The 24,520-nt window shown below is 46.2% G+C and overlaps 1 protein-coding gene across 1 annotated transcript; it reads left to right on the top strand.

Moving 5' to 3' along the window:
- LGALS12 (galectin 12) lies at nucleotides 1-8,749 on the top strand. The gene is made up of 9 exons (XM_055583347.1): nucleotides 1-69; nucleotides 1,733-1,821; nucleotides 1,917-2,130; nucleotides 3,314-3,433; nucleotides 4,357-4,395; nucleotides 4,988-5,014; nucleotides 5,632-5,720; nucleotides 7,964-8,114; nucleotides 8,603-8,749. The coding sequence occupies exons 1-9, from the start codon at nucleotides 1-3 to the stop codon at nucleotides 8,747-8,749; spliced, it is 945 nt and encodes a 314-aa protein (XP_055439322.1).
- Nucleotides 8,750-24,520: the final 15,771 nt, after the last annotated feature.

Raw genomic sequence — 24,520 nt, 5'->3', positions numbered from 1 at the left:
ATGTCACCTGGAGAGAAACTGGACCCGCTTCCTGACACTTTCATCCTGCAGCCGCCAGTCTTCCACCCGGTGAGCAGCCACTCAGGTCTGGAACCTCCTGGGTCTCAGGGCTCCTCCTTCCAGCTGGGCCCGGTCTCCCAAGTTGGCAGGGGGCTGAAGAGGCCCTGAGTCATGGACCCTGCTTCCCCAGCCCCTGCCCATGGCTCTTGGAAGGCCCTCCTGAGCTTAGAGTGACTGACAGCTCATTCCCACTCGTCAATGAGCTCATGGGGTGATTGCATTTTAAAAACAGTAGAGCCTGAAGACAGTGCTTTCTCCTATTCCACAGTGGTTGGCTAAGAGGGCCTGGGCAGGAAGTGTGTAGTATCGCTGGGGGACCCTGATCACTTCTGAAGGACAGTCTCATCTCCAGCCTGGGAGTCGGGTCAGAACCTCCCAGTCAGACACAGGGTTGGGGTTTCCTGGACTCCTCCTTTGGCCCAGTGCCCTGCAGATTTCCTGAAGCCTGACAGTGCATTACAGAAGATCAAACTCCCAGGAGACCCACCCTCCCACTAATGAGCACTAATTATCACTTTCTCTTTACTTGGTCCTCTCCTCTCAGGAGAACAGCTTCAGATCAGTTAATTACAGGCCAGGCCCAGAGCTTGGAAAGTGGGAGGGACTGACATGCTGAGCCCAGCTAAGCTGTGGGTGCTCTGATAGCCGGGGCCTCCTGATCCTCTCCAGGTGAGAGGGGCCCCTTGCTTTGCAAGCTTCAAGCTCCCACCTGGAGGGCAGAGCTGTCGGGTCTCAGCTCTTCTCGGCAGTTTGGGCTTCTGAAAGCTGCCGGGAGTTGGAGAACACTGGGTAAGGGCCCGTCTTGTGACACTGCCCAGTGTGTACCTGGGCAAGTTCACGTTTATTCTGCAGACACCTCTTTAGAGCCCACTTGCCAGGCCAGGCCCTGAGGCTGTAGAAGCTAAAGACAGGACTTTGGCTTTGAGGGGCTTGTGCCTCCCAGCCAGAGGGCTCCGTCTAAGCCAGTCAGCCAAGGGCCAAACTAGCCACGGCAGCAGAGAGCACAGTGAGGGAAGGGATAATTCAGGCACCAAAATGGATGACGTTTGGAGAAGCAATCAGAGCCTGGGAAGTCAAGTCAGATTTCACAAGGTGGAGGGAGGGCTGAGGAAACCGTCCCAGAAAGGGCCAGAAGTGGTAAAAGTATGCGTCGTCTTTTAGGAATACCAGGGGGAAAGGTGAGCTGAGCAGGCAGACTGAGTCATTATCAGGCATCCAAGCCAGGATCTGTGCTTATATCCCAACTTGTCCATCCCTCTGCCTTCTGGTTCCCAGGCTCCAGCCTATAAACAGTCCTCGGGGAGCCTGGACACTCACTGAAATGGAGCCCTGAAGGACACCCAGTGGAGGCCGGGGTGGCAGCCAGGGGACTGTAAACCTCAGTGGGGTCACTACTGTGCCCTAGGAGCTGAGAGAGGGGCTGGGCTGGTGCTCCAAGGGGGCGATGGAGCTTAATCTGGCTTCCCCTGTGCAGTGTGGCCTGGGTGTTGTGAAGAAAGGAGAGTAGATGAGAGAGAACATTTCATAGAAAACTTATTTTTCCCCATCAAGACATTTTCTGTTTGGGGTGGGACAGTTATCTTGTTCCTCTTCCCTTCTCATCCCACCCCCAACACAGGGGTCCCTAGGCCCTTTCTCCAACCTGGTTTGGATGAGTTTCTTCTTTGTTCAGGTGATTCCTTATGTCACAACAATTTTTGGTGGCCTGCGAGCAGGCAAGATGGTCATGCTCCAGGGAGCGGTCCCTCTAAATGCACACAGGTAAGGGGAGTGCTCCACGGGGCTTCTTCTCTGCCTTCAGGGTCTCTGGGAGTCTCTGACCAGAGGTGCCCTTTGAGAACCTCACCTCCCCCCAGGTTCCAGGTGGACTTCCAGTGCGGCTGCAGCCTGCACCCCCGGCCAGATATCGCCATCCACTTCAACCCTCGCTTCCACACCACCAAACCCCACGTCATCTGCAACTCCCTGTACCGTGGGCGCTGGCAAGTTGAGGCCCGGTGGCCCCACGTGGCCCTGCAGAGAGGGGCCAGCTTCCTCATCCTCTTTCTCTTTGGAAATGAGGAGATGAAGGTGAGCGGGAGGGGACACCAGGGCTTCCCAGGTGGTGTTCGTGGTAAAGAACCTGTCTGCCAATGCAGGAGATGCAAGAGACGATCCCTGGGTCGGGAAGATCCCCTGGAGGACATGGCAGCCCACTCCAGTATTCTTGCCTGGAGAATTCCATAGACAGGGGAGCCTGGAGGGCTACAGTCCATAGGGTCGCAAAGAGTCGGACACGAATGAAGTGACTTAGCACGCATGGGAGAGGACATCATGGGGTCTAGAACTCGTGTCCTTCTGCTTCCCTTTCCTTCAGCCGCTCCCCTTGTCACTGTGTTAAGGGGTATTTGGAGGGATGGAGCACAGAGTCCAGTACTCAGAGAACCAATGAGCTGCCATGCCTGGTTCCAAGCTGCCCTGGGCTCACATGGCCCGGTACACATGGCGGTATTCAGCAGACGCCATGGTGCTGCCGCTGCCACAGCGGGCAGCTAGAGAGCGCTGCAGATGCCGGGCGGGTGCTGTTCTCAGCTCACTGACTCCTCACAACAACCCATGAGGAAGGAACTGTCATTCTCCCCATCACACAGAAGAGTGGGGAGGGAAGGGAGAGAGAAACCTGGCTTCAAGGCTTTCACTGCTGATGCGAACTCCTGCCAGAAGGATCTTCAGACTTCTCCAGGGCAGAGGGAGCTGGTGCCAGCCAGCACTGCAGGGAGGGACAGGGGTCCCAGAGCCCCTGAGGCTCCTCACCTGTGGATGGGGCAGGCGGAGGGCTGCTGTGGCTGCTGGAAGGTCAGCTGAGAGACTAAAGTGGGGCAATGTGGTGTGTCAGGGGCCAGGCAGGGCATTGAAGGTGCTCTGCCTGCCAGTTCCACAACCTTGGGGAGGCTACTTAAGTTCCCCCAAGCCTTGGGCACCTGTCTTTATTATTTTTTTATTTTATTTTTTAACTTTACAATATTGTATTGGTTTTGCCATATATCAACATGAATCCGCCACAGGTATACACATGTTCCCCATCCTGAACCCTCCTCCCTCCTTCCTCCCCGTACAATCCCTCTGGGTCATCCCAGTGCACCAGCCCCAAGCCTGTCTTTAAAACATACTTGCCTCCTAGAGTTGGTGTGAAGTTAAAAGAGGAAAATTCCAGTAAGAGACTCAATGGATGTCTGGCACGTCAGTGTGGTCTCAGCCTCGTCTGTCTCTCCAGGTGAGTGTAAATGGACAGCACTTCCTCCACTACCGCTACCGGCTCCCGCTGTCTCGGGTAGACACCCTGGGCATATTTGGCGACATCTCGGTGACGGCCGTTGGATTCCTGAACATCAACGTAAGTTCCTCTGGGGCCAAGGCCTGGGTGGCAGCAGCCTCTGACTTCCCCTGACGCCTGGACAAGCCTGGGACCCCCTTCCATCCCAGACAAGTCCTGACACCAATTATAGCTAAGGTGGAGGGCATCCATCCAGGTGTTGGACATGGCAGGGGTGAGGGACGAGCTGACCACAGAAGAGGAGCCCAAGAGCCTGGGGCAGAAGTCTATCCTGGACATGAAAGTGAAAGTCGCTCAGTTGTGTCTGACTGTTTGCAACCCCATGGACTGTAGCCTGCCAGGCTGTTCAGCCCATGGAATTCTCCAGGCAAGAATACTGGAGTGGGAAACTGTTCCTTTATCCAAGGGATCTTCCCAACCCAGGAATCAAACCCAGGTCTTGCACATTGCAGACAGGTTCTTTACCATCTGAGCCACCAGGGAAACCCATGAATACTGGAATGGATAGCCTATCCATTCTCCAGGGGATCTTCCTGACCCAGGAATCAAACCAGGGTCCCTTGCATTGCAGGCAGATTCTTTACCAACTGAGCTGCCAGCTGAGCTATCCTGGGTGTAGAGTCTGGTCAATGTGGAGCAGTGGCCAGAAAGCAAATGACTTGGAGTCTTGGAGCTGTGAGACCCAAACATAGCACTGGCTGTATCATTCCCAGCTGAGGAGCTAATTTAAAAGTGCAGATTTCTGGGACCCACCACCAGAGACTCTGATTTAGTAAGTCAGAGGTAGGGCCCAGGAATCAGCATGATCAAATGCCAGGTTTGAGAAGCCCTGACAAGGCCTCTGGGGAGAGGAGGAGCTACCAAGGCCACAGCTGGCCTCTGCCCTCCTTCCCAGGCACAGCAGGGCAGGCAGGAGGCAAATCAAAACTCTAGACTTGCTGTGGTCCTGAATCCTGCCTGTTGCTTTTTCTCTCTCCCAACAGCCATTTGTGGAGGGTGGCAGCGAGTATCCAGTTGGACACGTGAGTCTTGGGAGCTGGGTTAGCCTTCTCTGTCCCAGTCATCCCAGCTGAGCCGGTACCCCTCCCTCTGACCCCAGTGGGACCTGCCACTCGCTGGACTGATGCTCACATTGCACAAGGCCCAGCTGCCCCCTCCCTCACTGTGCAGTCACCATGGTTACAGCTGGCCCTGCCTCAGTCCATGGGAGCCTGGATTTGCCTCTTCCTGGTGCCAGGGCCAGCTAGGGAGGATGGATGGGGTGGGCTGACTTCCTGGAGTGGGCAGGGCCCAGCCTTTCTACCAGATCCATCTCAGATGGAGCTTCAGCAACCCTGCAAGGTAGCAGGTTGGCTTGCAGGGCAGAAGGGAGATGAGACCCAGGGACTCGCCCAGAGTCACACAGTGAGTGAATGACAGACCCTCCATCCAGTTCTTCCTCATTATTCCAGAGCCGGTGTCCACCTGAATTCAAGAGGGCAGCACTGGAGGGCCAATCATTTTCCCATATTATCTCTGAGAAAAGTAAACCCCCAGTATCCCCAACTTTTAAGGATCCCTTTCATTGAGCGAGCACCATGTGGCCTCCATGTCCCCTCTTTCTTTCCTTGACAGCCCTTCCTGCTGAGGAGCCCGGGGCTGGTGAGTGACCTCTGCTCCTGCATCTGGTGGAGGGACAGTCCCTCACCTGCTCTATCAGGGCTGGGAGGGTGCCCCACCTGGTGGGAACTGGCCCCCAGCACCAGGATTTCCCCTTGAATTGCAAGTTGTGGGTGAACGGGCAACTTCAGGCTGAAGATCCAGCTTCATTTTACCTATTCTCCATTTATTCTGCACACAATTTTCTGATAGTCATCCCTGCTAGGCCCAGCACCAGGCTGTAGGGTAGAGGCACATATCAGTTCCACCTCCCCAGCTGCTTACAGGCTGGTGGGGAGGCAGACCAAGGAATGAGCCATTACCATTTGGAGCACAGCATTAGGGGCTCACAGCACGGGGGGGGGGGGGGGGGGCAGGCGAAGAGAAGGGGAGGCCAGGGAGAGCAGAGTACAGGAGGCCGGCCTGCAGTAGGTGTATAATAACTAAGCAGAGCTGTTTCCTCCTGGCTGCAGAGCAGAGGCAGAGATTTACCTGCCTCAGGGCTCCCTGGCCCCTAAGGACAGTCCAGGAAGCAGCTCCTCAGGGCAGTAGCCCTCCCCAACCCCCTCTGTGAGATCCCCCTCACCCCCACCTCTCAGTCATCTCCTGTGTTCCTTCAGGAGGTGCCCTGCTTCCATGCCCTTCCCCAGGGTCTCTGGCCTGGACAGGTCATCATAGTGCGAGGACTGGTCTTATCGGAGCCAAAGGAGTAAGTATGCAGAGTTGGGGGTGGGGATGGGGGACAGGACGCATCTCTGTGCCAGGCACAAGCTTTAGAAGCATCACCTCTTTAATCTCCAGCACTACTGTTTAGTCCCCACCTTCCAGGTGAGGAGACAGAGGAGCAGAGAGCAGAAGTTGCCCAAGGTCACAGAGCCTGTGAAAGTCTGACCTGGGGTTGGTTCCTGGGCTCAGGTGGCTTTGTGGCACCAGCAACTCCAATTCTGGGAGTGCCTTCCCTGCCTGGACGTGTGGTCAGGCCAGCCAGCCTCTCACCGCAGGTCCCAGCTGCAGCCTCAGGAAAGGCCCTTTAAAGACACAGGCTGGAACTTCCACGGCAGCCCAGTGGTTAGGACTCTGCACTTCCAGTGAAGGGGCACAGGTTTGCTCTCTGGTAAGGAAACTAGGATTCCCTCGTGCCTCTCAGCCAAAAAAATAAAAACTAGAGAATAAAAGTGTACAACTTGAGAAATCGCAAACAGATGAGAGGAACTGATCTCCCACAGTGCCCTGGTTTAGGAGACAACGCCAGGGGACCCCAAAAAGGAGGCCCTGCACTGGGAGGTGGGGACTTGGAGGAACTCTAGTCAAGAGGATGCTGCCTGAGTTCTCCCACAGGGGGCGCTACTACTTTATTCCTCAAACCTGCAGGCTCCAGTTAAGACACGTATCTTTCTTTTCTTTCTTTCTTTATCCTTCTTTTCTTTCCTTCTTCCTCATCATCCTTCCTTCTCTCCTTCTTTCCGGAACTGCACTGGATCTCATGACGTTCCTGGACCCGATTTCCTGGGTTTGACTTCTGTTGCATGGGTGTGTGCTAAGTTGCTTCAGTTGTGTCCGATTCTGTGCGACCCTACGGACTGTAGCCCGCCAGGCTTCTCTGTCCATGGAATTCTCCAGGCAATAATACTGGAGTGGGTCATCATTTCTTTCTCCAGGGGATCTTCCCGACCCAGGAATCAAACCCATATCTCTCATGTCTCCTGCGTTGGCAGGTGGGTTCTTTACCACTAGCGCCACCTGGGAAGCCCTTGACTTCTGTTGAGGACACTTCAAATCTGAGCAGCTTCACAGCAGTGACCTTTCCTTTTTGTGCCTTAGTTTCCTTGTCTGTAAAAGGGGGTAAAAATAGTGTCAGCTTTAGGGATTATGCCAGGCATATAGCAAGTGGTCCACAAATGTGGTGGAGGAGCAGGGGACTAAGGAAAATGCCATGTATTTTCCCTGGCCTATCCCCTTCTGTTTTGTTCTTTTTTAAGTCACTGACCTGACTAAACCCTTGCCCTGCATGCGCTTGACCAGGTCTGTGACTTCTAGGCAGGCTTGCAGCACAGCCCTCGGCAGCATTGGCCTCAAAAACCAGGCACAAGTGGGTTGGATTCCTGGTTTTGCCTTTTATAAACTGGTCTTGGGCAAGCCACTCCAACCCTCTGAGCCCTGAGTTCCCCCAGTGGAAAAAAAGGAGAAAGATAATCCCACCTGAACAGGGAAGATGAAAAAGTTTCCAGTGGACGAAAGAACCCCCACTCCTTCCCAAACTTGGAGACAGGAAGCCAGATCTCAGCTCAGAGTCACATGGTTATTAGCACTTGACACACACATCATTTTACTGCTCTCTCTCAAGGGCCATGAATTCACGTGTCCTCAGAGGCCAGGCAGGTCACGTAAACAGTGAGGCACCAGGTTGGGAATGTGGTGAAGTGGAAAGAATATTTCTATAGATCTTCTGATGCCAGATCTTCTGAATTTCTTTTTAAAAAAGAAGCCAAAATTTTCGAAAACTTTCTCAGTTTTTGGAAATGGTAATACTTTAAAGTTGAACAATACTGGGGACCAGCCAGAACATTTCTTTAGGTTAGATTAGCCCTGGGCCACCTCAAGGCTTAGAACAGCTGCTGCTGCTGCTAAGTCGCTTCAGTCGTGTCCGACTCTGTGCGACCCCATAGATGGCAGCCCACCAGGCTCCCCCATCCCTGGGATTCTCCAGGCAAGAACACTGGAGTGGGTTGCCATTTCCTTCTCCAATGCATGAAAGTGAAAAGTGAAAGTGAAGTCGCTCAGTCGTGTCCAACCCTTAGTGACACAATGGACTGCAGCCTACCAGGCTTCTCCGTCCGTGGGGTTGTCCAGGCAAAAGTACTGGAGTGGGGTGCCATTGCCTTCTCTGCTTAAAACAGCACCTGGTGTTTATTTAGCAAGCCCACAAGCACCTTCTCCCACCCATTCCTACAGTTTCATGCTCAGTCTGCGAGACAAGGCCGCCCACGTTCCAGTGACGCTCAGGGCGTCCTTTGCAGACAGAACTCTGGCCTGGGTCTCCCACTGGGGCCGGAAGAAGCTGATCTTGGCCCCATTCCTCTTCTACCCCCAGCGATTCTTTGAGGTGGGTCATAATCCAGATCCCTGGTCCCTCTGGGGTGGAGTGCAGAGCTACACTCCCATCCAGGGGAGTGGGGGTACGGCCAGGAGTGGGGGCATGGTTTGTGGAGCCAGTGCCACTAGAAGAGAGGAAATCAGTGGGGCTGATCTCACACCCTGAAACACAAATTTAATTAATCAAAGTGGGCCCTGGCCTCAGCATTATTAAAAAGCCCTGCTAATGACTCCAATGTGCAGCTGAGGTTGAGACCACTTCTCCAGGGGAAGCAACCCCTGTTACAGATGGTGAAATGGAGGCCAAGTCCTGGGCAGATCCTTGTGGAAGGGCTGACAACAACCTGGGCCCTTCCGTCATCCCGTCTTTTTCACCACTGGGTGCCCCATGGGTTTATTCCTTGTGTCCTTTGATGGAAGGAGAAGCCACTGGGTGGGGCATCAGGCAGGCAAGGGAGGGTCTGGAAGCCTGAAGTACCCCATGCCCTTCTGTACCAGGTGCTGCTCCTGTGCCAAGAGGGAGGCCTGAAGCTGGCGCTCAACGGGCAGGGTGTGGGGGCCACCAGCCTGGGCCAGCAGGTCCTGGAGCAGCTACGGGAGCTGCGAATCAGTGGTAGTGTCCAGCTCTACTGTGTCCACTACTGAGGATGGAGCCAGAGGGCCCAGCCAGAGAAGAGGACCTGCCTATTCCAAGGGCCCCACCAGCTGACCCCACTCTCCTCCCCTTGTTAAAAGTGTCCCCACGATGTCAGGCCTGGCTCACCTCCGGAACCAGGAGCCTGAGTCTGCAGATGCTTTGCGCCCCACAGCAGAAGGTGGGCACAAGAATGTGAAGGCTCCGGAAACTCTGCAGCTCCCTCTTCTGAGAGCCTGGGATTTGGCTCTGCCATCTTTCAAGGGCCTCTAAAAGGAGGTAGACACTCCAAATAAAGCCTAGCAAAGGTACTAATGAAGGTACCCCAAAATACAGCAGCTTTGAAAATTCAGATGTTTATTTCCTTCTCACACAAACAGAAAATGGTTCAGGTCAGTGGGTAACTCTGCTCCCTGTGGACCTTCTGGCTCATCCCACCAACCCCAGAGTGCCAGCATCACCTGCATGGCTGAAGCATGGTCACCACTGTGTCTAGGTTTCAACCACTGAGAAGGCAAATAGAGAATACAGACAAGGCCCACCTGATGTCGTAAGCCCAGGCCCGGGATTGGCACACGCTATTTGCACTCACATCTCATCGGCAAATACTCAGTCACATGGCCGCACTGTCTACAAGGGAGGCTGGAAATGTTCTCTGTGAGATGACCATGTGCCTGGTCACAGGTACACAACTGTGATTCCTGGTATATTTGGTATTATTTGCATGATCTTATTTTGTGTTTTCTACTTACTGTTGCTATTTTGTCCTTATATTTTCAGCTTTTATACTTACTATTGGATTGATGAAGTCTCCTTTATCACTCTCCCATTTTTTTCTTAAGCTAATTTGGAAGTTATGAATTCCATTTTATGGCAATGGCACCCTAGTCCAGTACTCTTGCCTGGAAAATCCCATGGACGAAGGAGCCTGGTAGGCTGCAGTCCATGGGTCACTAAGAGTCAGACATGACTGAGCGACTTCACTTTCACTTTTCACTTCATGCATTGGAGAAGGAAATGGCAACCCACTCCAGTGTTCTTGCCTGGAGAATCCCAGGGACAGGGGAGCCTGGTGGGCTGCCATCTATGGGGTCGCACAGAGTTGGACACGACTAAAGCAATTTAGCAGCAGCAGCAGCAGTGGTTATCCATACTTTTTATTTTTTAATTAACATGTAACACTGACTTTCCAGGATGGGTAAAATTCTAGATTTGCGCGATGACCACCAATACAATCAGGATATATAACTCCATCATTCCAAAAAATTCCTTGGTGTTGCTTCTGTGTAATCATACCTTCTCCACCCCCTCCCTTAACCCCCAGCAACTTGCTGATCTGCTCTCCATTACTGTATTTTGCATTTTGAGAATGTCCTATAAATGGAATTGGGTAGGATGTGAACCTTTGAAACTGGTTTGTTTCCATCAGCAGTACCTTTGGGTACTGATCTAAGTTGCTGTGTGATAACACTGAGCCAATTCTATTTATTATTAACACTCAGTATGATTCTACTGTACCACAATATATCTGTTGGCCCAGTGAAGAACATTTGAGTGGTTTTCAGTTTTTGACAATTATGAATAGAGCTGCTAAAAACATTTGTATACAAGTCTTTGTATGAATGTAACTTTTCATTTCTCTTGGTTTAATACTTACCAGTGGGCTTGATGGATTATGTGGTAAATGCATGTTTAATTTTATAAGAAACTATCAAACTATTTTCCAGAGTTATTTCAGAGTAGCTTTGGGAATTTCACATTTCCACCAGCAATCTATTAAATTTCCAGTTGTTCTGCATGCTTATCAATACTTGTTATTGTTGGGATTTTTTATGTTAGCCATTCTTGATGTATACAGGTATCTCATGTGGCATTAATTTGTATTTCCCTAGCAGCTAAAGATGTTGAGCATCTTTTCATGTGCTAATTTTCCATCTGTGTGTTCTCTCAGAAGTTCTGTACCCTTCTCTATTTTCTGGAATTTTGTAAAAACTGGGACTGTTTCTTTAAACTGCTCATGAAATTTGCTGGGGAAGCTATCTAGACCTGGATATTTCCATTTGCAAGATTTTATAATTAAAAATTCAATTCCTTTAATAGGACATAGAAATAGACTGTGTATCTATCTTATCTTAGGTTGGTTTCGTTAGTTTGTGTTTTTCAAGAAATTGGTCCATTTAATCTAGATCCCATATATATGCATGACTATGCAATATTTGTTTTGCTCTTTCTGACTACTTTACTCTGTATAACAGCTTCTAGGTTCATCCACCTCACTACAACTGACTCAAATTCATTCCTTTTTATGGCTGAGTAATATTCCATTGAACATATGTACCATATCTTCTTTATCCATTCATCTATCAATGAATATCTAGGTTGCTTTCATGTCCTGGCCATTATAAATAGTGCTGCAATGCACACTGGGGTACATGTGTCTTTTTGAATTATGGTTTTCTCAGAGCATATGCCCAGTAGTGGGGTTGTTGGGTCATATGGTAATTTTATTCCTAATTTGTTAAGGAATCTTCATACTGTTCTCCATAGTGGCTGTACCAACCTACATTTAATCTTAGTCATCAAATGTAATACATACATAGAGCGCATAATATGATTTTCTTATCTTTTCAATGTCTGTGGAGTCTTTAGTGAAAACCCTTCTTTCATTTCTGATATTGGTAATTTGAATCTTTTCCCCTTTTTTTCTTTGTCAGTCTCACTAGAGTTTTATCAACTTAATTGGTATTTTCAGAAAAACAGCTTTGACCCTATTGATTTTCTCTACTGTTTTCTGTTTCCAACTTTATAGATTTCTGCCCTTATCTTTTCTATTTTCTTCTTTTTACTTGCTTTGGTTTATTTTGCTCTTTTTTTCTAATTTCTTCCGTTGAAAGCTCAGAGTACTGATTTTAAACTTTTCTTCTTTTCTAGTATAAGCATGTAAGATAATACATTTTTTTCTCAGCACTTTACCTATACCACACAAATTTTGATATTTTGTGTTTGCATTTTTGTTCATTTTAAAATATTTGCTGGGGTGGTCCTAAGATGGTGGAGGAATAGGACAGGGAGACCACTTTCTCCCCCAACAAATTCATCAAAAGAACTTTTGAAGGCTGAGAAAATTCCACAAAACAACTTCTGAATGCCAGCAGAGAACATCAGGCACCCAGAAAAGCAGCCCATTTTCTTCAAAAGGAGGTAGGAAAAAATATAAATGATAAAAAGAGAGACAAAAGAGGTAGGGAAGGAGCTCCATCCCGGGAAGGGAGTCTTAAAAAAGAGAGAAGTTTCCCAACACCAGGAAACTCTCTCACTGCCAAGTCTCTGGCAAGCCTTGGAAACACAGAGGGCAACATAACCGGGAGTAAAAATAAATAAATAATTAAAACCCACAGATTACATGCCCAACAGTAACTCCCACAGCAGAGAAGCAGCACAGACACCTACATTCGCCACTAGCAAGTGGGGGCTGGGCAGGGAAGCATGGGCTGCATTGCTTAGAGTAAGGACCGGGCCTGAATGCTCTGAGGGCAATCTGAGGGAACTAACTTGGGATAGCAAACCAGACTGTGGGATAGCTACCACGTGAAAAGCCCTAACCTAAGACACCACCAGGCCCGCTCACAGAACAAAGGACTGAGCAGAGCTAGCCAGCAGCAGGCCGGCCCATCCCCCTCCGGAGACAGGCAGGCAAGGGCAGCCAGAGCCAGAAAAGGGCAATCACCGCCCCAGAGAGGCATTATCTACCAAAATGCAAGCAGGCTTCGTTGCTAACCAAGACCTCTTGGGATACTGGACGGTCAACATCCGCCTGAGAAAGTGCGCTGGTTGTACACCCAGAAAACCAAGCAGCAGGGACGGGGGAGACGATAAGTCTCAGTGACCGTGCTTGTGAAACACCTGGTCACCTGACCTGCTCGGACCTGGGAAGGGCACAAAACTCAGGCCCAGCTGAGTCTGTGCCTCTGAGAACTACCCGAATACCTGAAGCTGAGCAGCTTAGACCTGGGAAGTGCATACAACCCAGGGCTGGCCTCAGACAGTTCCCAGAAAAGCAACGTAGAGCCTGAGCAGTGTAGACAGGGAAAGCACACACGCTGTGAGCAGGGGCAAACCCAGTGTGCCCGAGACACTGCGAGCACTCTCCACATATGCCAGTGTTATTTGTTTGCAGCGTCCCTCCCTCCCCACAGGACTACTGAACAAGTGTGCCTAAAAAACTGTCCACCACCACCCTCTTGGGTCAGGGCAGAAATTAGACACTGAAGAGACCAGGAAAGAGAAGCTAAAACAGAGGGAACCGCCCTGAAAGTGACAGGTGCAATAGATTAAAACCCTGCAGTTAGCACCGACTACATAGGAAGGGGCCTAAAGATCTTGAGAAGTATAAGCTGGATGAAGGAACTATCTGAAAGTGAATTGACCCCACACTGTTCACAACGACACCAGAGAAAGTCCTAGATATATTTTACTATTTTTATTCTTTAAATTTAATTTTTTAAAATTTTTACATCCTCTACTACTCCTTTAATTTTCATTTTTATAACCTATTACTTTGGAAAAAAAAAAGACTCTATTTCTTAAAGCAAACTTCATATATATATATAATAATTTTTATGACTTTGTTTTTTTCCTTAAATATTGTATTTTTGAGAATCCAACCTCTACTCTAGATTTTCAATTTTTGCTTTTTGTCATTTGTTATCAATTTTGTACCTTTAAGAACTGAATCTTCAGTAACCATTTTTACTTGGGAGAGAGGTCACTGGCCTGATTGCTCTCTCCCAATTTGGATCTCCTTTTTCTCCACCAGGCCGCCTCTACCTCCTCCCTCCCGCCTTCTCTTCTTTACCCAACTCTGTGAATCTCTGTGTGTTCTGGACTGTGAAGAACACTTAGGGAACTGATTACTGGCTGGATCTGTCTCTCTCCTTTTGAGTCCCCCCTTTATCCCCCTGGCCACCTCTGTCTCCTTCCTCCCTCTTCTCTTCTCTGTGTAACTCTGTGAACATCTCTGAGGGATCCAGACTGTGGAGAGCACATCAGTTCAGTTCAGTTCACTTCAGTCACTCAGCCATGTCTGACTCTTTGCAACTCCATGAATTACAACACGTGTGGCCTCCCTGTCCATCACCAACTCCCGGAGTTCACTCAAACCCATGTCCATCGAGTCAGTGATGCCATCCAGCCATCTCATCCTCTGTAGTCCCCTTCTCCTCCTACCCCCAATCCCTCCCAGCATCAGAGTCTTTTCCAATGAGTCAACTCTTCACATGAGGTGGCCAAAGTACTGGAGTTTCAGCTTTAGCATCATTCCTTCCAAAGAACACCCAGGACTGATCTCCTTTAGGATGGACTGGTTAGATCTTCTTGCGGTCCAAGGGACTCTCAAGAGTCTTCTCCAACATCACAGTTCAAAAGCATCAATTCTTCGGCACTCAGCTTTCTTCACAGCCCAACTATCTCATCCATACATGACCACTGGAAAAACCATAGCCTTGACTAGATGGACCTTTGTTGGCAAAGTAATGTCTCTGCTTTTCAATAGGCTATCTAGGTTGGTCATAACTTTCCTTCCAAGGAGTAAGCGGCTTTTAATTTCATGGTTGCAATCACCATCTGCAGTGATTTTGGAGCCTGAAAAAATAAAGTCTGACATTGTTTCCACTGTTTCCCCATCTATTTCCCATGAAGTGATGGGACCAGATACCACGATCTTAGTTTTCTGAACGTTGAGCTTTAAGCCAACTTTTTCCACTCTCCTCTATCACTTTCATCAAGACGCTTTTGAGTTCCTCTTCACTTTATGCCATAAGGGTGGTGTCATCTGCATATCTGAGGTTATTGATATTTCTCCCTGCAATCTTGATTCCAGCCTGTGCTTCTTCCAGTCCAGCGTTTCTCATGATGTACTCTGCATATAAGTTAAAGAAGCAGGGTGACAATAAACAGCCTTGACATACTCCTTTTTTAGGGAAGTGATTACTGGCTAGCTTGCTCTGTCCTCTTTTGACTCCCCCTCTTCTCCTCCTGGTCACTGCTATCTCCATCCTCTCTCTCCTCTTCTCTGTGTAACTCTGTGAACATCTCTGAGGAATCCAGACTGTGGAGAGCACATAAGGAAGTGATTACTGGCTATCTTTCTCTTTTCTCTTTTGATTCTCCCTCTTCTACTCCTAGTCACCTCTGTCTCCCTCCTCCCTCTTCTCTTCTCCATGTAACTCTGTGAACCTCTCTGGGTGTCCCTCACTGTGGAGAAACTTTTAATCTTTAACCTAGATGTTTTATCATTGGTGCTGTATAGATGGAGAAGTCTTGAGGCTACAGTAAGACTAAGACTGAAAACCAGAGGCAGGAGGCTTAAGTCCAAATCCTGAGAACACCAGAGAACTCCTGACTCCAGGGAACATTAATCGATAGGAGCTCATCAAACGCCTCCATACCTACACTGAAATCAAGTACCACCCAAGGGCCAACAAGTTCCAGAGCAAGACATACCACACACATTCTCCAGCAACACAGGAACATAGCCCTGAGCTTCAATATACAGGCTGCCTAAAGTCACTCCAAACCCATTGACATCTCATAACTCATTACTGGACACTTCATTACACTTCAGAGAGAAGAAATCCAACCCCACCCCCCAGAACACTGACACAAGCTTCCCTAACCAGGAAACCTTGACAAGCCACCCGTCCAACCCCACCCACAATGAGGAAACTCCACAATAAAGAGAACTCCACAAACTGCCAGAATACGGAAAGGCGACCCCAAACACAGCAATATAAACAAGATGAAAAGGCAGAGAAATACCCAGCAGGCAAAGGAACAGGATAAATGTCCACCAAACCAAACAAAAGAGGAAGAGATAGGGAATCTACCTAATAAAGAATTCTGAATAATGATAGTGAAAATGATCCAAAATCTTAAAAACAAAAAGGAATTACAGATAAATAGCCTGGAGACAAGAATTGAGAAGATGCAAGAAAGGTTTAACAAGGGCCTAGAAGAAATAAAAAAAGAGTCAATATATAATGAATAATGCAATAAATGAGATCAAAAACACTCTGGAGGGAACCAAGAGTAGAATAACAGAGGCAGAAGATAGGATAAGTGAGGTAGACGATACAATGGTAGAAATCAATAAAACAGAGAGGGAAAAGAAAAAAGAATTCAAAGAAATGAGGACAATCTCAGAGACCTCTGGGACAATGTTAAATGCCCCAACATTCGAATCATAGGAGTCCCAGAAGAAGAAGACAAAAAGAAAGACCATGAGAAAATACTTGAGATAATAGTTGAAAACTTCCCTTAATTGGGGAATGAAATAATCACGCAAGTCCAAGAAACCCAGAGAGTCCCAAACAGGATAAACCCAAGGTGAAACACCCAAAGACACATATTAATCAAATTAACAAAGATCAAACACAAAGAACAAATATTAAAAGCAGCAAGGGAAAAACAACAAATAGCACACAAGGGGATTCCCATAAGGATAACAGCTGATCTTTCAATAGAAACTCTTCAGGCCAGGAGGGAATGGCAGGGCATACATAAAGTGATGAAATTTAAAAAAAAAAAAAAAAAAAAAAAAACCCTACAGCCCAGATTACTGTACCCAGCAAGGATCTCATTCAAATATGCAGGAGAAATCAAAAGCTTTACAGACAGGCAAAAGCTGAGAGAATTCAGCACCACCAAACCAGCTCTCCAACATATACTAAAGGATCTTCCCTAGACAGGAAACAGAGAAAGGATGTATAATCTTGAACCCAAAACAATAAAGTAAATGGCAACAGGATCATACTTATCAATAATTACCTTAAATGTAGATGGGTTGAATGCCCCAAACAAAAGACAAAGACTGGCTGAATGGATACAAAAACAAGACTCCTGTATATGTTGTCTACAAGAGACCCACCTCGAAACAAGGGACACATTCAGACTGAAAGGGAAGGGCTAGAAAAAGTTATCTTATGCAAATAGAGACCAAAAGAAAGCAGGAGTAGCAATACTCATATCAGATAAAATAGACTTTAAAACAAAGGCTGTGAAAAGAGACAAAGAAGGACACTACATAATGATCAAAATACCAATCCAAGAAGATATAACAATTATAAATATAAAGGCACCCATCTTAGGAGCACTGCAATATGTAAGACAAATGCAATATACAAATGCAATATGTAAGACAAACAAAAGCCCAGGACCAGATAGATTCACAGGTGAATTCTACCAAAAATTTAGAGAAGAGCTAACACCTATCCCACTCAAACTCTTCCAGAAAATTGCAGAGGAAGGTAAACTTCCAAACTCATTCTATGAGGCCACCATCGCCCTAATACCAGTACCTGACAAAGATGCCACAAAAAAAGAAAACAACAGGCCAATATCACTGATGAACATAGATGCATAAATCCTTAACAAAATTCTAGCAATCAGAATCCAGCAACACATTAAAAAGATCATACATCATGACCAAGTGGGCTTTATCCAAGGGATGCAAGGATTCTTCAATATGGGCAAATCAATCAATGTAATATACCACATTAAAAATTTGAAAAAATAAAAGCTATATGATTATCTCAATAGATGCAGAGAAAGTCTTTGACAAAATTCAATATCCATTTATGATAAAACCCTCCAGAAAGCAGGAATATAAGGAACATGCCTCAACATAATAAAAGCTATATATGACAAACCCACAGAAAACATTATCCTCAATGGTGAAAAATTGAAAGCATGTCCCCTAAGATCAGGAACAAGACAAGGGTACTCACTCTCACCACTGCTGCTGCCAAGTCGCTTCAGTCATGTCCGACTCTGTGCGACCCCACGGACTGCAGCATACCAGGCTTCTCTGTCCATGGGATTCTCCAGGAAAGAACACTGGAGTGGGGTGCCATTTCTTTCTCCAATGCATGAAAGTGGAAAGTGAAAGTGAAGTCACTCAGTCGTGTCTGTCTCCTAGCGACCCCATGGACTGCAGCCTACCAGGCTCCTCCATCCATAGGATTTTCCAGGCAACAGTACTGGAGTGGGGTGCCGTTGCCTTCTCTGTAATTATTTGTAGTACTTGCTTATAATCCTTTGTGTTTCTGTGGTATCAGTTTTAATGTTTCCTCTCATTTCTGATTTTATTCATTTGAGTCTTCTCAATGTTCAGAATGGGGAACACGTGTACACCCGTGGCAGATTCATGTCAATGTATGGCGAAACCAATACAATATTGTAAAGTAATTAGCTGCCAATTAAAATAAATAAATTTATATTTAAAAATGTGTAATTTCCACGCTGGTGGGTGGGGACACAATTAGACTTGGTGCAATTTGAGACTCAAGGATTGTTCCCTATAATTCAGACCAGTACTATCAACTCTCTGCTAAAAACTGGAAGGATATCACCTGTACCTTCCCACAGTTCTCTGTATGTAGCTCTCTACTGTGAACTCTAACTATATAGAGTCATAAATCTCTCTTCTTGGGGAGACTGTTTGTCTCTGCCTAGGTACACCTTCCATGTATGTGTTGGAAACTATTTCTAGAGTTGGGGCAATTGTAGAACTCTCCTTGCTTGCTCCCTGCCTCAGGAATCCATTCTCTGCTGCCAGATGTTTGATGTAAAACAATGCTCTTTCATTTGTCTTTTCTACTTTGGAGTTATTTGAGACACAAGGATAAATGTGTCTTTTACTCTTTTATGTCGACTAAAATGGAGGTTCCCCTGCAATCAGAACTCACTGAATGCCTTGTGAATGCTAGGCACTGACTTCTGTGCATGGGTGCAAACTTGACTGGGGATATGTGTTGGGGCCTAGGGAGCCCCAGTATTGCTGGAAAAACATGCCAATTACAAATAGTATTTGCTATGTGGTATGTTCAGTTCAGTCGCTCAGTCATGTCAGACTCTTTGCAACCCAATGGACTGCAGCATGCCAGGGGTTGCTGTTCTTTACCAACTCCTGGAGCTTGGGCAACTCATGTCCATCAAGTTGGTGATTCCATCCAACCATCTCATCCTCTGTCATCCTCTTCTCCTCTTGCCTTCAATCTTTCCCAATAACAGGGTCTTTTCTAATGAGTCAGTTCTTCACATCAGTTGGCCAAAGTATTGGAGGTTCAATTTCAGCATCAGTCCTTCCAATGAATATTCAGGATTGATTTCCTTTAGGATGACTGGGTGGATCTCCTTGCAGTCCAAGGGACTCTCAACAGACTTGTTCAACACCAGAGTTCAAAACCATCAATTTTTTATCACTCACCATTCTTTATGGTGCAACTGTCACATCCACACATGACAACTGGAAAAATCATAGCTTTGATTATACTGAACTTTTTCAGCAAAGTAATGTCTATACTTTTAAAAAAAATTTATAGGTTTGTCATAGTTTTTCTTCAAATGAGCAAGCATCTTTTAATTTCATGGCTGTAGTCATCATCTGCAGTGATTTTGGAGCCCCCCAAAATAAAGTCTCTCATTGTTTCCATTGTTTCCCCATCTATTTGTCATGAAGTGATGGGACCAAATGCCATGATCTTCATTCTCTGAATGTGAAGTTTAAACCGGATGTTTCACTCTCCTATTTCACATTTATCAAGAGGCTCTTTAGTTCCTCTTCAATTTCTGCCATGAGAGTGGTGTCTTCTGCATATCTGAGGATAATGATATTTCTCCCAGCAATCTTGATTCCAGCTTGTGCTTCATCCAGTTGGGCATTTCACATGACGTTCTCTGTATATAAGTTAAATAAGCAAGGTGACAATATACAGCCTTTATATACTCCTTTCCCAATTTGGAACCAGTCTGCTCTTCCATGTTCAGTTCTACATATTGCTTCTTGACCTGCATACAGATTTCTCTGAAGGCAGGTAAGATCGTCTGGTATTCCCATCTCTGTAAGTTTTCCACAGTTTGTTGTGATCCACACAGTCAAAGTCTTTTGCATGGTCAATAAAGCAGAAGTAGGTGTTTTTCTAGAATTCTCTTGCTTTTTCTATGAGCCAATGAATGTTGAAAATTTGGTCTCTGGTTCCTCTGCCTTTTCTAAATCTAGCTTGAACATATGGAATTTCACAGTTTATGTACTGTTCAAGACTTGCTTGGAGAAATTACTTTGATAGCATGTATTATGAGTGCAACAGCATGGTAGTTGAACATTCTTTTAAATCACCTTTCTTGGGGATTGCAAGGAAAACGACCTTTCCAGTCCTGTGGCCACTGCTGAGTTTTCCACATGTGCTGGCATATTGAGTGCAGCACTTTAACAGCATCATCTTTTAGGATCTGATATAGCTCTACTGCAATGCCATCATCTCCACTAGCTTTGCTCTTAGTGATGCTTCTGGAGACCCATTTGACTTCACATTTCAGGATTGTCTAGCTCTAGGTGAGTGATCACACCATCATGGTTATCTGGGTCATTAATATCTTTTTTTGTGCAGTTCTTCTATGTATTCTTTCAACCTCTTCTTAATATATTTTGCCTCTGTTAGGTCCATCCCATGTCTCTCTTTTATTGTGCCCATCTTTTCCTGAAACATTCCTTCCCTATCTCTAATTTTCTTGAAGAGATCTCTGGTCTTTACCACTCTAATGTTTTCCTCTTTTTCTTTGCACTGATCACTAGGAAGGCTTTTTAAAAATCTCTTCTTGCTATTTTTTGGAACTCTGCATTCAGATGGGTATGTCTTTCTATTCTCCTTTGGATTTTGCTTCTCTTCTTTTCTAAGTTATTTGTAAGGCCTTCACAGACAACGTTTTTGCATTTCTTTTTCTTAAGGATGGTGTTGATATGGTATGTACAGATCAAAAAAACGAAGATCATGGCATCCCATTCCATTCAGTTCAGTTCAGTTCAGTTGCTCAGTCGTGTCCGACTCTTTGCAACCCCATGAATCACGGCACGCCAGGCCTCCCTGTCCATCACCAACTCCCGAAGTTCACCCAGACTCAACGTCCATCGAGTCAGTGATGCCATCCAGCCATCTCATCCTCTGTCGTCCCCTTCTCCTCCTGCCCCCAATCCCTCCCAGCATCAGAGTCTTTCCCAATGAATCAACTCTTCGCATGAGGTGGCCAAAGTACTGGAGTTTCAGGTTTAGCATCACTCCTTCCAAAGAAATCCCAGGGCTGATCTCCTTCAGAATGGACTGGTTGGATCTCCTTGCAGTCCAAGGGAATCTCAAGAGTCTTCTCCAACACCACAGTTCAGCTTTCTTCACAGTCCAACTCTCACATCCATACATGACCACAGGAAAAACCATAGCCTTGACTAGATGAACCTTTGTTGGCAAAGTAATGTCTCTGCTTTTGAATATGCTGTCTAGGTTGGTCATAACTTTCCTTCCAAGGGGTAAGCGTCTTTTAATTTCATGGCTGCAGTCACCATCTGCAGTGATGTTGGAGCCCAAGGGAAAAAAAAAAAAGAAAAGCCCATTCCATTACTTCATGGCAAATACATGGAGAAACAATAAAACAGTGACAGGCTTTATTATCCTGGGCTCCAAAATCACTGGAGATAGTGAATGCAGCTGTGAAAAAAGAGACGCTCATCCTTAGACGATAAAGCTATGGAAAACCTAGACAGCATACTAAAAAGCAGAGACATTACTTTACAGCAAAGGTCTGTATAGTAAAAGCTATGGTTTTACCAGAAGTTGTGATGGATGGGAGAGTTGGACCATAAATAAAGCTGAATACCAAAGAATTGATGCTTTTAAACTGTGGTGTTGGACAAGACTCTTCAGAGTCCCTTGGACTGCAAGGAGATCCAACCAGTCCATGCTAAATGAAATAAGTCCTGAATATTCATTGGAAGGACCGATGCTGAAGCTGAACATCCTATACTTTGGCCAATTGATGGGAAGAACTGACTCATTAGAAAAGACCCTTATGCAGGGAAAGATTAAAGGCAGAAAGTAAAGGGGAAGACAGAAGATGAAATTGTTGGGTGGCATCACCAACCTGATGAACATGAGTTTGAGCAAGCTCCAGGAGTTGGTGATGGACAAGGAAACCTGGCATGCTGCACCCCATGATATAGCAAAGAGTTGGACATGACTGAGAGACTAATCTGAACTGATGTACAGAGGACATCAGGGAGCAGGCAGAAGTCTTTGGGGTCCAGTCAAGCCTGTGGCCCTGGTGGGAGTGGTGAAATATTTAGGTGGAAGGGGAGGCTTCCCATCCTCTGGTGCAGGTCCTTGAATCCAAGGCAAGGAGCACAAGATTTTGAATGTGTTACCAAATATTGTTTTCTAAAAAAACAAAAAACTGTTTTCTGCAGGAGTGAGAACTTTGACTGAGTCTGTTCTCTAGATTTTACTGAGTGATGTGGAAGGGATCTGGAGTGGGCTGAGTCTGCAAAAATTAGGTGAACAGCTGCTGGAGGGCTAGGCTTATGGTAGCCATTCTGCACTAGATGGAAAACAAATCCAGAGAAAAAGTGTCCCTTCTGGAGTGTACATGCCAATGTATCACATTGTTTCAGCAGATCACTTCAATGGTGTTTTGGGACAAGCAAGAAATGCATGATGGGTGGTTTGCTTTTGTCAATTCCTGTGGGTAGTTCGATGACTAAATGTTTGGTTACTTAACTGCATGATTGGAATTATGCTTGGGAAAGAAAACTAGATGAGGTCCACACATATTTCGACATTAAACAGCAAGCATAGGAAGGTTACTAAGGCAACTATAGGTAATTTAAACATGAAGGGCCAAATGGGGAAAGATTCATTTAACAGGCTGAGATTGGACTGTACAGGTTGCCATAGTTGTTGCTATGACAAGTACCCATAACAGCTACTTGTTGCTACGCTGGAGATGTGGGAAACTGACAAGAGGCCAAGAGCCTTTAGGACTTTCCTTGCAGTGTGATTTCAGGGGAGAAGTAGTTGAAAAGGAAAGACTGACTGGTAAGGCTGAGGAAGTGAGTAATCTGAGCCAGTAATCATTAGCTCTTGTGGGAGCTCAGAAAACAGAAGCATCGGTTCAGTCAGAGTTCTGTGTCACAGTTCAGAAATAGATGTCATTTGGCTTGAATCAATATTCAGCCTTGGGAATGGCAGCCATAACCTCTAAATATATTTCCTTCTCCCCAGGTGGCAGAATAATTCATATTTGTTCCAGACTCAGGAACCCAGAAAGCCCTCTCAGGTCCACTTGCTCTTTGCAGGCACACATGCAATCTAGAAGTTGGAATTATCATCATGGTGCCCATTTTCCAGATGAGGAAACTGAGGTTAAGAGACTTGATCAAGCTCACACAGCTAAGCATGTGAAAAGCCAACCACAAACCCAGGGTAACAGTCCTCAAATTGTGTGTTTTTGTTCCACACCCACTGGGAGTGGTGGGTGGTGACCTGGAAGCAATGCTTAGGCAGAAGCAAACAATATTCACGTTTAAATTGAAGAAAGTAAGGAAAACCACTAGAACATTCAGCTATGACCTAAGTCAAATCCCTTATAATTATATAGTGGAGATGAAAAATAAATTCAAGGGATTCGGTCTGGTAGCCTGAAGAACTACGGATGGAGGGTTGCAGCATTGTATGGGAGGTGGTCATCAAAACCATCCTCAAGAAAAACAAATGTGAGAAGGCAAAGTGGTTGCCTGAGGAGGCCTTAAAAATAGCTGAGAAAATAGGAGAAGTGAAAGGCAAAGGAGAAAGGGAAAGATATACCCAATGGAATGCAGACTTCCAGAGAATAGCAAGGAGAGATAAGAAAGTCTTCATAAGTGAATAGTGCAAGAATTAGAGGAAAAGGACAGAATTGTAAAGAGTATAGATCTCTTCAAGAAAAGTGGAGATACCAGAGGAACACTTCATGCAAAGATGGGCACAATAAAGGACAGAAAAGTCAAAGACCTAACAGAAGCAGATGAGATTAAGAAGAGGTGGCAAGAATGCACAGAAGAACTATACAAAAATGTTCATAATGACCAGGATAGGAATGATGCTGGGGTCACTCACATAAAGCCAGATATGTTAGAGTATGAAGTCAAGTGGGCTTTAGGAAGCATCACTACAAGAAAAGCTAGGGAAGGTGATGGAATTCCAGCTGAGCTGTTTAAAAATCCTAAAGAATGAGGTTTTCAAAGTGCTGCATTCAATATGTCAGCAAATTTGAAAAGCTCAGCAGTGGCCACAGTGCTGGAAAAGGTCAGTTTTCATTCCAAACCAAATGAAAGGCAATTCCAAAGAATGTTCAACCTATCATGCCATTGTGCTCATCTCACTTGCTAGCAAGGTAATGCTCAAAATCCTTCAAGCTAAGCCTCAACAGTTCATGAACTGAGAATTTCCAGATATACAAACTGGTTTGAGGAAGCAGAGATCAAATTGCCAACATCCATTGGATCATAGAGAAAGCAAGGGAATCCCAGAAAAACATTTCCATCTGCTTCACTGACTATGCTGAAGCCTTTCACTGTGTGGACCACAACAAACTGTGGAAAATTCTTAAGGAAATGGGAGTTGTAGATCACCTTACCTTTCTCCTAACAAGTCTGTATGTAGGTCAAAAAGCAGCAGTTAGAATCAGACACAGAATAACTGAAAGATTTAAAATCGGGAAAGGAGAATGACAAGGTATACATTGTCACTCTGGTTACTTAACTTATATGTAGGATACATCTTTCAATGTGCTGGTCTGGATAAATCCCAAGCTGGAATCAAGATTGCTGGGAGAAGTATCAACATCCACAGATATGAAGATGACACTACCCTGATTGCAGAAAGCAAAAAAGAGCTAAAGAGCCTCTCGATGAGGAGAGGAGA

Source organism: Bubalus kerabau, chromosome 5, assembly GCF_029407905.1.
Source record: "Bubalus kerabau isolate K-KA32 ecotype Philippines breed swamp buffalo chromosome 5, PCC_UOA_SB_1v2, whole genome shotgun sequence".
NCBI lineage: Eukaryota > Metazoa > Chordata > Mammalia > Artiodactyla > Bovidae > Bubalus > Bubalus kerabau.
The sequence above is the reverse complement of the archived record's forward strand: the minus strand, read 5'-3'. Positions and strand labels throughout refer to the sequence as shown.

Bases quoted from the DNA above. Each gene is read 5' to 3' on its own strand.
- LGALS12 (XM_055583347.1), top strand. From the start codon at position 1: ATGTCACCTGGAGAGAAACTGGACCCGCTTCCTGACACTTTCATCCTG. The intron at 2,131-3,313 runs GTGAGCGGGAGG...CTGTCTCTCCAG, and splicing joins TTGGAAATGAGGAGATGAAG to GTGAGTGTAAATGGACAGCA. The intron at 8,115-8,602 runs GTGGGTCATAAT...CTTCTGTACCAG, and splicing joins ACCCCCAGCGATTCTTTGAG to GTGCTGCTCCTGTGCCAAGA.